Below are 15,674 nucleotides of genomic sequence, written 5' to 3'. Positions count from 1 at the left end.
ATCAATTTCTGGTGGATGGCGGAAGTACATTGCACACCATTATAATTATAATTCACAGAACGTGGGCGAAGGAATGTAAGACGGGAATAGGAAGACAAATATGTATGCCATACCACCAACCAGGCTAAGCCAGCCATGTCAGCAATCTGATCGGTTCGAAAAGCTGAAACGGTTGGTGGAATGCGTTTTCCTGACACCCGATGCAACACTTCGTGCGTCATTGCCGGGTAAAGGCGAATATTTCCGCAGCACGCACTGGAAAGACCGCGCCACGACAGGCGGAGCGAACAGTGACCTGGCCACGCTGCCACCGGAGCAGACGGCTTACTGCGATTAGGTGCAGTGGGTGGTTAAGTCCTGAACACTAAGGCAAACGAACGCCTCCGAGGCCGGTGAGGTGTAGCTCCGAGGGCGTTGAGGCGTGATCACGTCGGCGCGGCTCCTCCGAGGGCGGTGGGGTGTGATCACATCGGCGCGGCTCCTCCGATGGCGGTGAGGTGCGATCACGTCGGCGCAGCTCCAAGAGCGGTGAGGTGCGATCACGTCGGCACGGCTCCTCCGTGGGCGGTGAGGTGCGACCACGTCGGCGCAGCTCCAAGGGCGGTGAGGTGCGATCACGTCGGCGCGGCTCCTCCGAGGGCGGTGGGGTGTGATCACATCGGCGTGGCTCCTCCGAGGGCGGTGAGGTGCTATCACGTCGGCGCAGCTCCAAGGGCGGTGAGGTGCGATCACGTCAGCGCGGCTCCTCCGAGGGCGGTGAGGTGCTATCACGTCGGCGCAGCTCCAAGGGCGGTGAGGTGCGATCACGTCAGCGCGGCTCCTCCGAGGGCGGTGAGGTGTGATCACGTCGGCGCGGCTCCTCCGAGAGCGGTGAGGTGCGATCACGTCGGCACAGCTCCGAGGGCGGTGAGGTGTGATCACGTCGGCACAGCTCCGAGGGCGGTGAGGTGTGATCACGTCGGCGCGGCTCCTCCGAGAGCGGTGAGGTGCGATCACGTCGGCGCAGCTCCAAGGGCGGTGAGGTGCGATCACGTCGGCACGGCTCCTCCGTGGGCGGTGAGGTGCGACCACGTCGGCGCAGCTCCGAGGACGGTGAGGTGTGATCACGTCGGCGCGGCTCCTCCGAGGGCGGTGAGGTGTGATCACGTCGGCGCAGCCCCGAGGGCGGTGGGGTGCGTCAAGTCCGCGTAGCGCGCAGTCCCCAGCGTGCTGCGGTATCCCAACACGGCGGAGGCGGCACGGAAAAAACGTGGCCCGCGGTGATTACCATACAGCCGCCACAGCGGTGCCATAGCAAGGGCGCGGAAACTGCCACCATCAGCCAGCTGGAAACAGAGCGCTTGTAAATCTCACATTCCACTTGGTCAGTCGGTGCGCTGGTTGTGAACCGCCGTGCTACTACCCACATAACAGCTTTACTGCGAACCATACTCGGCTGGGCAGCTTCTCGCCCGCAGCGGCCGTGACCTGCGAGCCCGGCTCACCTGATCCCTGGAGTTCGTGACCGTCCCAATTGGGAAGGCGGCGCCTCGAGGTTCATCGCGCCGACGCTCGTGCGGTGGTTGGTCAGAGCAGCTCATTTGAAACCGGGCGCGACGGAGCCGGGCAAACCAAACGACCACAACGCCCTATCGTGGAGAGACTTGAGTCTCAGGTGGCCAGTGTGGGGATGTGACCGGTCCACTGGTCAGACTGAGTCTCGGGTGGCCAGTGTAGGAATGTGACCGGTCCACTGGTCAGACTGAGTCTCAGGTGGCCAGTGTGGGAATGTGACCGGTCCACTGGTCAGACTGAGTCTCAGGTGGCCAGTGTGGGGATGTGACCGGTCCACTGGTCAGACTGAGTCTCGGGTGGCCAGTGTGGGGATGTGACCGGTCCACTGGTCAGACTGAGTCTCGGGTGGCCAGTGTGGGAATGTGACCGGTCCACTGGTCAGACTGAGTCTCAGGTGGCCAGTGTGGGGATGTGACCGGTCCACTGGTCAGACTGAGTCTCAGGTGGCCAGTGTGGGAATGTGACCGGTCCACTGGTCAGACTGAGTCTCAGGTGGCCAGTGTGGGGATGTGACCGGTCCACTGGTCAGACTGAGTCTCGGGTGGCCAGTGTGGGAATGTGACCGGTCCACTGGTCAGACTGAGTCTCGGGTGGCCAGTGTGGGAATGTGACCGGTCCATAAAGACGTCAGGGTTTATATCTACGCTATATCACGTGGTGTCGGCGCTAAGCACGGCGGCCTTTCTGCACATGCCCATTGCTACCACTTGGCCATTTCGCTGGTCATCTCGTCTTGAGCAACGAGTACACGTTTATTATCTGGAACTATACGAAGATTGAACGGCGGATAAGTGCACTTCTTCGCAAGACGCTGCATAAGCATTGGCGGTACACTAAACATGCAACAAAAAACAGTAGCAGCCCTGAGTTAAGACACGAGGTACTACGCGATGCCTCATCCGAAGAAAAGGAGATAGGATTTTTTCCATTGAGTCGGATGTGTCGTTTGCGATGACTGCAAACTTGTGCACGGCTGGAGGATGTGCTATTTACATAGATTCGGGCATGGATGGTGCATAGTAAAACTGCACGCATCGGTACCGCACCTGGCTCAAACTCCACCAGCTCTACGTTTATAACAGCGCTCAGCTTGTCTTTGCTTCACTGCCGGTGGAAATGGAAGCGCAGTTCTTTCAGCCCCTACCCGGGAGAACTTGCACAAAAGTCAGCTGACGTTTGAAGGGGGCGACCTGAAGTGAAATGAATGGCAAAGTTGCGTGCCTGCGTGCCTCGCATGGCGCCCACTGTCACGCCATGGCCGCCAGTCCACACACGAGCGAACGTGAGAACTGAACGTCAGTGGAAGCCGAGTCAGCGCCGAGGCTCAGCTACTTCTACACACATTACTGGCTTGATAGAGATAAGGTCATCGGTCTAGCGCAGCAGGTGCAGACAACCGGATATAACAATATTCCTCGTAACGTAATGCCCGGCGAGTGCGCAATCGTTTCATGTGAGATTGCTTTACGTCAATCGGGATTCGGGCAAGCACAAGAGTTGAGACTGCAATATCGCGCGAATTGCAATGTCTTCTTCAGGTTAATTGCGGAAGATCCGTTCTCAGTCATATACATTTTTTCTAGTGCACGAAGCACGAACGTTGGTACGCTGTCGCATCGGCCCAAGTGAGTGCTATTCATCTCAGCCCACTCGACAGCATTCGACCTTCCAACGTAGACGAGAAGCACGCAACACAAGCCAACAAGAAGCCCTTTGCAAGTACTGTTGTGGATAAAAACGATGAAGGCAATGATGTCGCAGCCGACAATCTTCAACGCATTCCGCGCACGGCATCGCAAACATAGAAGCCAACCATAAGCACTCACGCACAGACATCCCAGAGTGCCGCAAAACGGATCAACTAATCATGGACCAGAAGAAACATGCTTTGTAGGGGGCAGCATTATTCAAAAATCATCTGAGTTTACGTCAACGTGACAATGTCAGCAACAAGCTACAAAACAGCAGCACTTATCCTTCTTCAGCAGTTCATTATTGCACTTGGCAGTATTGGTGTAGTACTTGCACATGGTGATGACAGCATTAAGGATCCTTACACTACAGCTCTAGAAGCCCCATCATAATATGTTACCATCGCGCTGCAGTCCGGACCATGGGGCCCCGTCCGCCATACCCCGCTGAGGTCCGGACTAAGGGCCCCGTCCGCCATGCCCCACTGCAGTCCGGACTATGGGCCCCGTCCGCCATACCCCACTGCAGTCCGGACTATGGGCCCCGTCCGCCATACCCCACTGCAGTCCGGACTATGGGCCCCGTCCGCCATACCGCAAGGCCGAGTCTATCCACCATACACATAAACAGAGCCGCCCAACAGCCCCCCACCTGTTGAGCCGCGGCCGGCCAGCCCCGCCGGATGGTGCCCGCGGTACTACCGGTCGGTTTAGCCGTCTCGAACCTCCCCCCCCCCCCCGCCCTCCGACGCCGCCGCCGCTCATAGCTGGCTGGTAATCTGTGAGCTCAGCTGCCACCAGTCGGGCCGCTCGGTGCAGCCCGGCGTTGAGAGGAATGACTGGAAGATGCGCTCGTATATCTGGAACGGTGGGATTGCGCGTTAGAGGTCAAATGGGTGACGCTGTGTACGTTACCACAGGAGGGGAATCTGAACGGGATGGGTAACGCATGCCCGGCTCTGCTCAGCTGTCCATGTGTTTATTGCTCTTCCTCTGCTGGCATGACAAAGTGCTCGAGACACGAGTCCACCCCTCTCCCCACCAAATCGCCCGAGTGCTCGAGACACGAGTCCACCCCTCTCCCCACCAAGTCGCCTGAGTGCTCGAGACACGAGTCCACCCCTCTCCCCACCAAGTCGCCTGAGTGCTCGAGACACGGGTCTACCCCTCTCCCCACCAAGTCGCCTGAGTGCTCGAGACATGAGCCCTCTCCCCACCAAGTCGCCTGGGTGACCTAGGAACGAGCGCAACGAGCCTTCTGATGCTTATCCATGCGATCGCCTAGGTCATGCACTCATCCTTTTGTTGCCTTTTCCATCCCAGCGTTCACACAATCACTGTCTGCTGGTCTATCCGTCCGAGTGTTCACTCTGCCGCTGACCTGCCTGTCAGTGTCCACTCTGCCGCTGACCTGTCTGTCAGTGTCCACTCTGCCGCCGACCTGTGTGTCAGTGTCCACTCTGCCGCCAACCTGTCTGTCAGTGTCCACTCTGCCACTGACCTGTCTGTTAGTGTCCACTCTGCCGCTGATCTGTCTGTCAGTGTCCACTCTGCCGCTGATCTGTCTATCGGTGTCCACTCTGCCGCTGACCTGTCTGTCAGTGTCCACTCTGCCGCTGACCTGTCTGTCAGTGTCCTCCCCGCTGCCCACCTGTCCGTCCGAGTGTCCGAGACATGAGTCGAGCAGGAAGTCGTGGGGCGCGATGACATCCACCAGGGTCATGACCTCCGGCTTGAGCGCAGTGCACAGGTCCCGGATGGCCTCCTGCAGCTGGCTGAACTGGGGCCCGCTCAGGTACGAGCCTGCAACCGACGGCAGCCAACGTCGGGGCCACTCGCCGACTGGTGGTGGACCGTGCAGTACCAGACGTGTGCTTGATACTTAAGAAGAATAGTGTGTAAAAATCATACAGATATATTCGCGTTTCGCACAGAAAAAGAACCGAACCAAACATGTCGCACAAGAATAAAAAGACGCTGCCAGGGCCGTCCTTGACAGTAACGAACGTTTGTAACAGTACTTATCTGGTTTTTCATTTGTCACATATAACGTTTAACATTTCACATCAACGTTTGCAGTTTTTGTCACCCTACTGACTGTGAGTTCACCAACCCGCCGCACTAAGCGTCACACACATGACCCACCTGCGGCCAGGTAGGTCACGTAGTTCCTCTCGAGAGACCACAGGCCGTACAGCACGGCCAGCTGAGTCAGCACGCGCCGAGTGTCCTCGTCCCACGAGGAGGCGATCTTCTCGGCGAACCGGCGCAGCGCGAACAGCTGAGGCGCCCGGTAACGTGACGTCACCGGCAAGGACTGAACAGCTGAGGCGCCGGGTAACGTGACGTCACCGGCAAGGGCTGAACAGCTGAGGCGCCGGGTAACGTGACGTCACCGATGCGGGCCGAACAGCTGAGGCGCCGGGTAAAGTGACGTCACCGGCAAGGGCCGAACAGCTGAGGCGCCGGGTAACGTGACGTCACCGGCGTGGGCTGAACAGCTGAGGCGCCGGGTAACGTGACGTCACCGGCGTGGGCTGAACAGCTGAGGCGCCCGGTAACGTGACGTCACCAACGCGGGCTGAACAGCTGAGGCGCCGGGTAACGTGACGTCACCGGCGTGGGCTGAACAGCTGAGGCGCCGGGTAACGTGACGTCACCGGCAAGGGCTGAACAGCTGAGGCGCCGGGTAACGTGACGTCACCGACGCGGGCCGAACAGCTGAGGCGCCGGGTAACGTGACGTCACCGGCAAGGGCTGAACAGCTGAGGCGCCGGGTAACGTGACGTCACCGGCGCGGGCTGGACGAGTCACCTCCGGCGTAGTCCAAATGCTACCTCACTTACTACCAACGTGAGGTGCAGTGCCGTGGGTTCAGCATTGTTTTGGTGTGACCGAATGAGTAACCAATGCCAGTGCGCCCATGAAATTCGGCTCGTGTCCAACCCTTGTTGCATGCATGAGTACGGTGTCAGCAATGACTGGCAAACTGCGTGAGCGGCGGCCGTAATCTCACGGGGATTATGGCTTACGCCGGTGCAAGCTGACCACAAGGTGGCGCCGGCTAACGAGTGGCGTGTTCAGAGCACCTGTCCAGAGCCGTAAACGGCACAGACGACCGCCGCGTAACCCAAGTGGAACGACCACTGTCAGTCCGTGGCACCAAACAATCCATGGTCGATGTCAATACCAGGCCAAGCTTTTCGCAGACACAAATCAAAATGGATGTCGAATGAGCCAATTTCGCTAAATGCAAAGTATAGCATCCAAGGACAGATGTCAACACATATGACATTCCACCTACGATAACATGTCATTTTTTCTTACCTTACTATTTTTCCTACATATTTCCTGATAAGCTGCAAGTTCATTTAACTTGTGATGATTAGCTAGCATTACTATCAGTGTTGATCTCATAAATAATGGCATGGGCATGTCATTGTTCTGTAAGTTCTCTGTTTTTTCTCTGTACATTCCCTGTAAGCTCATCGGCACCACATGCCTCACTCTAACACAATACATTTGGTGCCCAGGTTAAAAGTGGTGCACACCGGGCTATCAGTGGGGCCCAATCACCATTAGACCCGCTTTAATGCGTTCGTTATCGTTATCGATGTTCCGACACAGGCAGCACACTGTGGCCGTGGCCCATCCGACACAACGGCGGACGACCCCGTCTCAGCCACCCGCCGGGGTCACAGCGCTGCCATACTGACCTCGATGAAGGCGGTGGCCAGCGGCCGGGCGCCGTGCACCTGGACGTGGTGTCGCGCCAGCCGCTCCGCGCCGCCGCGCCGCCGCAGCCGCTGCTGCACGGCCGCCAGCAGGTGGCGCACCACCCACTCCAGCGCGCCCGTCACGACTGCCGGCGTACCCGCGGCAGTCGGCCGTGAGCTTCACGAGCGTACCCGCGGCAGGCGGCCGTGAGCCTCACGAGCGTACCCGCGGCAGGCGGCCGTGAGCCTCACGAGCGTACCCGCGGCAGTCGGCCGTGAGCCTCACGAGCGTACCCGCGGCAGTCGGCCGTGAGCCTCACGAGCGTACCCGCGGCAGTCGGCCGTGAGCCTCACGAGCGGCACACGGCGGCTCGGGCGTAGCACACATGACCTCTCCGGTCCGCAGGCGCACGATTCCCCCACGGCTCACGAGGGAGTGAGGGGGGAGGGGGTTGGAGTACCCCGCCTCACGGGCCAGTCACCGCCACGGCTCACGAGGGAGTGAGGGGGGGGGGGGTTGGAGTACCCCGCCTCACGTGCCAGTCACCGCCACGGCTCACGAGGGAGTGAGGGGGGGGGGGTTGGAGTACCCCGCCTCACGTGCCAGTCACCGCCACGGCTCACGAGGGAGTGAGGGGGAGGGGGGGGGGGGTTGGAGTACCCCGCCTCACGTGCCAGTCACCGCCACGGCTCACGAGGGAGTGAGGGGGGGGGGGTTGGAGTACCCCGCCTCACGTGCCAGTCACCGCCACGGCTCACGAGGGAGTGAGGGGGGGGGGGTTGGAGTACCCCGCCTCACGGGCCAGTCACCGCCACGGCTCACGAGGGAGTGAGGGGGGGGGGGTTGGAGTACCCCGCCTCACGGGCCAGTCACCGCCACGGCTCACGAGGGAGTGAGGGGGAGGGGGGGGGGGGTTGGAGTACCCCGCCTCACGGGCCAGTCACCGCCACGGCTCTCGAGGGAGTGAGGGGGGGGGGGGTTGGAGTACCCCGCCTCACGGGCCAGTCACCGCCACGGCTCACGAGGGAGTGAGGGGAGGGGGGGGGGTTGGAGTACCCCGCCTCACGGGCCAGTCACCGCCACGGCTCTCGAGGGAGTGAGGGGGGGGGGTTGGAGTACCCCGCCTCACGGGCCAGTCACCGCCACGGCTCACGAGGGAGTGAGGGGAGGGGGGGGGTTGGAGTACCCCGCCTCACGGGCCAGTCACCGCCAGGGTTCGTCTGATGGGGGTAATGGCCAGGCACGGCCTCATGCAATCCGCCAATCCGCCAGCGCTCACAGCGGCTGCGCGTGCCTGGAGGGGCCACGGTTTCAGCCAAACATCGAATATGGGCTTCTCGCATGAAGGCACGAGCCTCTCCCACCTGAGAAACACGTACGTCACGACTACACTCCCCACATCTGGACGATTCCACACGCCCACAACCGAGCACCGGGGCGTGACGGCTTCTTACACTGCAGGGAGGTCATGTTGGGGCGGGGCGGGCAGGCGGCAGCGGCGCCCTCCCGCTTCAGAAAGTCGACAGAGTGCAGCGGTGACTCGGCGAGCGGTAGGCGGGCCACGCGCACCAGGAAGTTGCTCAGCTGCTGCAGCAGCACGTTGTTGTCGCCCTCGTACGTTAGGCTGGCGTCTTGGTCGGCGCGGATTTCGCCCAGGCGGCCAGCTGTCGGCAGCCGGTACGCTGTGATAGTGCTCCAGTGGGATTGGGGAGGTAAGGCGGTCGGCGAAGGGAGAATGACAGTAGCAGCGCCAGTAGTGGGTAGTGGTGAGCGGTGGCACCTGGCAGCATCTTACATTGCAACTAACGGTAGTAGCATATGGAAGCTTCTGCCGACTGGGTAAGAGCTCCGGCGAGGCAAGCTGCACACATGCGGAAATCCAGCAGGTATTGCACAACCTGCGTTCTCTAGTCAGCTGGCCTGCAATATCCAAACAGAACCCCCCCCCCCCCCCCCCCCGGTGACTTTTAGAATGTCTTTACAGATCAGATCTTTTGATTAGTTTGCGACACGTTTTATAACTACCATTCGCGTCCCACAAGGCCGATGCAGATTAGGGGATTTACGAGCACATCCAAGTCAGGGTAACGCAGCCTCGCCAACGGTAGACTGCTCAGGTCGATCAGGGCACGGAAACCGGACACACAGCTAGCACCGGGTCATCAGCCGGACGAGTCGGCCATCTCCGCCGAGACGGACACCACAGCACCCCACCCCGGGCCAGTGCAGCTGTGTCTGTGGCGCCGGCTGCACCCCACCAGAGCGCAGGCGCGCACAGACAGCCTCGGCTAGGGATTGACCTGAGAGGTAGCCGTGGCCGCCACACGCCTCCCGGCACTCCTGGACACAGTCACGAGCCAGCCAGCCCGACACCGGCTTAGTGCCCGACGACAGGGCGTGCATCTCGGCTCCCAGCAGCGCCTGGCGGCGGACCAACGGAGCGGCGTGACGGGCGGCGGCTCCTCACCGCAGTCAGTCACAGCTCGCAGAACCGATCACAGACACGCATGCCCAGAGCACGCGGCAGCTTCTCACCAGTCAGTCACAGCTCGCAGAACCGATCACAGGCACGCCTGGTCACAGCACGTAACTGGCTATGAACGTCCTCCTCTGGTGGAACACGAGTTTGCGGCGCAAAACACAAAAACAGGCAGTGTTGTCAAAAGAACTGACATGTAAGAACAGTCATATAGTCACTGCTTAACTCGTATGCCTTATGATATATGTAACCATCCAGGGACTGCCGCATGGCAATAAACGCGTCCTAATGCGCGAGGACGTTACCATCTCTGCTGCATTGTCTCCAGAGTACTTCCGCCTAACGAAGTCGGTGTACACGTCGTTCAGATACAGCGAGAGATGATACCACACGAAGGCCGCACCCAAGAACGGGAAGAGTCGCCATTGCTGAAAAACGGCCATCTGGTGGAACAAGCACCTGGCCAAATAGTAAGCTGAAAAACCGCATGACCCATGGGTAGTGAATACTGATGTGTGAACATAGGTTAACAAAGAAGAGATACAGAACGCAATGTTGTTTCCAATGCATCTGAACAGCTGCGCCACCTAGCCTTGAACTGAATCCCAAACATTGGCCTGCGAGCCGTTGGCTCGCACCGGTAAGAATTTTCAGCCTTGTATGTCCGTGTACGTGTGATAGATACATTGTGCAATAAAAAACATTAACATTATACCCCAGGAGACATCACTTTCATTTGACAATGAGCACGACATCAACACAAGTGCGCCAGTCATACCATTCATAACCATCCCTGACCGATGGAAAACGGGAATCTCCCGTCCCTTTCGAACCCAAACAAACCGCAAAGAACATCTCGCCCGAAGAGCCCATCTGGGGGAGCCGGCAGCGTAGGCCGTCTGCCTCCCCAGCAGGCACCCAGCTGGCCTCACCACCAGCGGGTACTCGATGACGGGCGTCTCCGTGTCGCCATCGCCGAACTGGCGGCGCGCGACGCAGTAGCGCAGCGCGATCGTCAGCGCCCGCCGCTGGTTCACCTGACACATGAACGTGATGCCCACACGGCCGCCGGAGAGCGCGCCCAACGACGACGCTGTGGGCAGCGGGACGGGACACGGGTCACCAGCGGGACGGGGCACGGTCGGTAGCGGGACGGGGTACGGTCGGTAGCGGGACGGGGCACGGTCACCAGCGGGACGGAGCACGGCCGGCAGCGGGACGGGGCACGGTCGGCAGCGGGACGGGGCACGGTCACCAGCGGGACGGGGCACGACCGGCAGCGGGACGGGGCACGGTCGGCAGCGGGACGGGCCACGGTCACCAGCGGGACGGGGCACGACCGGCAGCGGGACGGGGCACGGTCGGCAGCGGGACGGGGCACGGTCGGCAGCGGGACGGGGCACGACCGGCAGCGGGACGGGGCACGGTCGCCAGCGGGACGGAGCAAGGTCACCAGCGGGACGGGGCACGGTCACCAGCGGGACGGGGCACGGTCGGCAGCGGGACGGGCCACGGTCACCAGCGGGACGGGGCACGACCGGCAGCGGGACGGGGCACGGTCGGCAGCGGGACGGGCCACGGTCACCAGCGGGACGGGGCACGACCGGCAGCGGGACGGGGCACGGTCGGCAGCGGGACGGGGCACGGTCGGCAGCGGGACGGGGCACGGTCGGCAGCGGGGCAGGGCACGGTCACCAGCGGGACGGGGCACGGTCGGCAGCGGGACGGGGCACGGTCACCAGCGGGACGGGGCACGGTCACTAGCGGGACGGGGCACGGCCGGCAGCGGGACGGGGCACGGTCACCAGCGGGACGGGGCACGACCGGCAGCGGGACGGGGCACGGTCGGCAGCGGGACGGGGCACGGTCGCCAGCGGGACGGAGCAAGGTCACCAGCGGGACGGGGCACGGTCACCAGCGGGACGGGGCACGACCGGCAGCGGAACGGCAACCCGTCGGCTGACGGAGGCTGCCCCTGCTGGCGAGGCAGCGTTGCCGATGGCCACCTGTTTGAAAAGTCAATGGACAGCACGAACACAAGATGATCGTTTTACCTTTAGTTTGTCATTAATTAAGACCCAGCATCACTCGGCACCACTGCCTTACGATGTCCACATCGTTCATGACGTCTGCCTGTGTCAACAGCCACTGTTACCGACTCCGCAACCACGCGGTAGATGGCGGGCGCTCCATCGATGTCTACATCGCGGAGAAAGCGCCCGACCAGGCAACGCGGGCGGAGTCAGCGACAGACCGTTTAGGAGGTTTTAACGTTTCACTAAGGCTTACTAATTTTGTTCCTGCGCAATCCAGATAATGACTAGCAGCATATATCTACCAATATAGGGCGCCCCATCCGAACAAAATTTCTAGCCAAATGTGGCTCCCTGGTACAAGCTACAGCTCCACCTACCAAACCGAACATTGCTGTCTTTTATTGGAGACACGTACTCCCCGTCTTCTGTGACGTCACCATTCTTGTTGAGCAAAGCTTCACGCGGTATCCGGTAGTGGTCAAACATGACAAAACTGAAAGGAACCCACAAAACATTAGCAAAATTTTCGTCAGTAAGCACGCAAAGAAGCTGTTGTTAATGCAGCACCAGTGCATGCCAGTTTCCAACAGACTTCGAACGCGGCCCATTGGAGGATGTATATAAAATCGACGGATATCTGGAGGTCCAAGTCACAAAGCTAAAACTGGGCAAGTCCCGCACCCGTCAGCATGGCCCCGTGCCAGTCGCAGCAGTCCGCCAGCCACCATGGCACCGCTCACCCGTTGTCGAGACCGTTGAGGCCAAGCTTGTGGCCCATGTCGCCGACGGTGATGCCGGGGAAGGCCAGGTGCGTTACCGGGTCCCGGATGGGCACCAGGAACGCGTGCAAGCCGTGACAGGTTCCGTCAGCCGTGTGTAGCTGGGCGAACACCACTGCGTTCCAGCTGGTCTGGCCTGGCGACGCCGGGCACGTCAGCGGACCATCACAACAGCGCACCGGCTGATCCGGTCTAACGGTGAGAGACTTGTCAATGGCCCGGCTGATCCGGTCCGGCAGCAAGAGACCGTCAGTGGACCTGCTGATCCGGTCCGGGGGTGTGAGACCGTCAGTGGACCGGCTGATCCGGTCTAACGGTGAGACTCGTCAATGGACCGGCTGATCCGGTCCGGGGGTGTAAGACCGTCAGTGGACCGGCTGATCCGGTCCGAGGGTGTGAGACCGTCAGTGGACCGGCTGATCCGGTCCGGGGGGGGGGGGGGGGGGGGGGTGAGACCGCCAATGGACCTGTTGAGCCGGTCCGGGGGTGAGAGACCGTCAGTGGACCTGCTGATCCGGTCCGGGGGGTGAGAGACCGTCAGTGGACCTGCTGATCCGGTCCGGGGGTAACAGGCCGTCAGTGGACCGGCTGATCCGGTCCGGGGGTGTGAGACCGTCAGTGGACCTGCTGATCCGGTCCGGGGGTAACAGGCCGTCAGTGGACCGGCTGATCCGGTCCGGGGGTGTGAGACCGTCAGTGGCCCTGTTCATCCGGTCTGGGGGTGTGAGACCGTCAGTGGACCTGTTGATCCGGTCCGGGGGTAACAGGCCGTCAGTGGACCGGCTGATCCGGTCCGGGGTGTGAGACCGTCAGTGGACCTGCTGATCCGGTCCGGGGGTAACAGGCCGTCAGTGGACCGGCTGATCCGGTCCGGGGGTGTGAGACCGTCAGTGGACCTGCTGATCCGGTCCGGGGGTAACAGGCCGTCAGTGGACCGGCTGATCCGGTCCGGGGGTGTGAGACCGTCAGTGGCCCTGTTCATCCGGTCTGGGGGTGTGAGACCGTCAGTGGACCTGTTGATCCGGTCCGGGGGTAACAGGCCGTCAGTGGACCGGCTGATCCGGTAAGGGGTGTGAGACCGTCAGTGGCCCTGTTCATCCGGTCTGGGGGTGTGAGACCGTCAATGGACTGGCTGATCCGGTCTTGGGGTGAAAGATCCATCAGAGGGCAGACTGTTCTGGTCTGGAAACACGAGGACCATCAGAAAATGAACATACATAGATCATAAGCCAACTACTGAATTGTAATGGATGTAAAACGTCGTCAGCACAAAATCGTTCACAACTGGCGATAGCGCGGCCGTCGTGCGAGGCCAGCACGGTAATAGGCGAAATAAATCTCACAGCATAATGGTTAACATAAGTTTATAACCCACAGAATCTCTACGTCGTCTGCATGACGGTCACCGTTCCATTACCAGTATTGCAGCATACAACATCGCCCCCCCCCCTCCCCCTCCCCACAGAGCCCGTGACCAGATGTGATGACGGAATTCCGCCCGACAGTTCCCCTGGCCGCTGCCCTGTCCCACGCACCGAGTCCGCCGACCCAGCACTTGGCTGCACGCGCGTCAGGGGTGTGCAGCACAAACTGGCCGCTGGCTGGCTCGAAGGTGGCCGTGGTGCGCATGCGCCGCGTGTCAGAGCCGTGCGACAGCTCCGTTAGCGCGAAACAGAACGTCACCTGGCAGAGAGTGGGGCAACGAAGCGTCACAGATGTCTAGCAGACAGGGGAGGGGGCCAGGTCTTCAGAGGCGACTGGTAGAAGAGCTGGGCATCAGAGGTAGGCAGCTAGCATCACACAGATGTCTAGCAGACAGGGGAGGGGGCCAGGTCTTCAGAGGCGACTGGTAGAAGAGCTGGGCATCAGAGGTAGCCAGCTAGCATCACACAGATGTCTGGCAGACAGGGGAGGGGGCCAGGTCTTCAGAGGCGACTGGTAGAAGAGCTGGGCATCAGAGGTAGCCAGCTATCATCACACAGATGTCTGGCAGACAGGGGAGGGGGCAGTGCGGCAGTGTCTGGGCAGGACTGGCGGACAGGGCAGAGGTGGGGCAGATGGCCAACAAATGTCCCTCAAAGGCAAAACAATTTTCAAGTGCAGATTACCATAGCTGCTTTGCATGCTGGTATCAAGCACTTACTTGTATGCATGGGTATTTGTTGCCATGAACTGCAAAACATCCTAAAGCAAAAGCAGTCTGCACAGATATTGCACTGCATGTAGTCATGGACAGGTCAGCACACCAAGTGAACATCAATTCCTCAGACACATGATTCCAATAAACTAATCTGATATATCTTGCTCCAAACACATGCTCTTGGCTTCCATTACCTGTCTGTTCATCAGCTGCTGCATGACATCCATGTGCCTATCTGTGCCCATTCCAGCAATTGTCATCAGAGGCAAATTGAACAACAGAGAGTTCTTGATCTGCAAAGACCAGCTGTAGCAGCCAAGCACTTCCAACTCCATCAGCCTCTGGAAAGACATAGGCTTTCATAAGTAACTTAATGGGCTTTTGGTTAGGAAGTTACAGAGTAACCTTGGTACTACAGGCTCATGACAATACACTGAAAGACTATGCTTGTGCTTTGCTTGAGAATGGTGAAGCAATAAATTACTTATCTTACATAAAAAATATGCTCAACACAGAGTCATCTTTTAATGCAAGTAGTTCCTTGATCTTATATGTAATGGCTGAACAGGAAAGCAAATAATGAAACATGCACTAAATGATTTTTTGGAAGCTGGTATTCTGGTTCAGTGATAGAAGGGTAGCTAGAAAATATATTTGGACAATGCATATCTGACTGAATCAATGTTGAGCTTGAGTATAAATGGAAGTGCTTTACAATTCATCACACACAACTTATCATTTATGTTTTATTAGTATTTCAAATTATGCAGGACTTCTAAAATTAAGCAAGAGCTTATAAATGCCATCCTTTATATATTCTTATTATTCAAAATAATGCAGGACTTCTAAAATTAAACAAGAGCTTGTGAGTGGTGTGTCCAGATCATGTAGTAACCAACTAATAAATACCCTGAACATACAAAATCCATGCCAATGTCAACACTATATGTGATAACAGAAACTGCACTACCAACAAAAAAGTTTAAATTATGAATGAGTGTGAGAAAAAATGGCCCTGCAAGCTTAACAAGATCAAAAAGGTAAACCAGCAATTGGTTTCCATGTTTTATTGGTTGTATATAGTTTGTGGACATCTGAGGTGTATCTATATATTTTTACCTTCCATGTTTCATTGCCCAGGTTTGCTTCACCAAGCCCCATTTCTACCAGGGCAGTAAGCTGTTTCATGGTCTGGCTTCGCTGATCCGCCATGCTGGTCCCAGTAGCCCTCTCACTGAAGACTGGTCTTGACTTCAATTTCTTTACCAAGGATAACTG

The 15,674-nt window shown here is 59.0% G+C and overlaps 1 protein-coding gene and 1 pseudogene across 1 annotated transcript; both read right to left on the bottom strand.

The window, feature by feature from the left end:
- Positions 1-464: 464 nt before the first annotated feature.
- Positions 465-1,028, bottom strand: LOC119112733 (uncharacterized; annotated as a pseudogene).
- Positions 1,029-2,287: 1,259 nt separating this feature from the next.
- LOC119112728 (peroxisomal acyl-coenzyme A oxidase 3) lies at positions 2,288-15,671 on the bottom strand (the record flags this gene model as incomplete). Its single annotated transcript, XM_037237002.1, is given in 13 exon segments — positions 2,288-4,105; positions 4,897-5,048; positions 5,391-5,526; positions 6,962-7,024; positions 8,355-8,626; positions 9,263-9,383; positions 9,747-9,869; positions 10,374-10,534; positions 11,855-11,970; positions 12,218-12,392; positions 13,792-13,939; positions 14,591-14,737; positions 15,516-15,671. Coding segments are annotated over 13 exon segments (1,869 nt in total), but the record flags the coding sequence as incomplete, so codon positions are not given.
- Between the last annotated feature and the right edge of the window lie 3 nt (positions 15,672-15,674).

The sequence above is a fragment of the Pollicipes pollicipes genome, unplaced genomic scaffold (genome assembly GCF_011947565.3).
Source record: "Pollicipes pollicipes isolate AB1234 unplaced genomic scaffold, Ppol_2.1 Scaffold_7261;HRSCAF=8764_pilon_pilon_pilon, whole genome shotgun sequence".
Classification (NCBI taxonomy): domain Eukaryota; kingdom Metazoa; phylum Arthropoda; class Thecostraca; order Pollicipedomorpha; family Pollicipedidae; genus Pollicipes; species Pollicipes pollicipes.
Note: the sequence above shows the minus strand (reverse complement) of the source record. Positions and strands in the feature narration are given on the sequence as shown.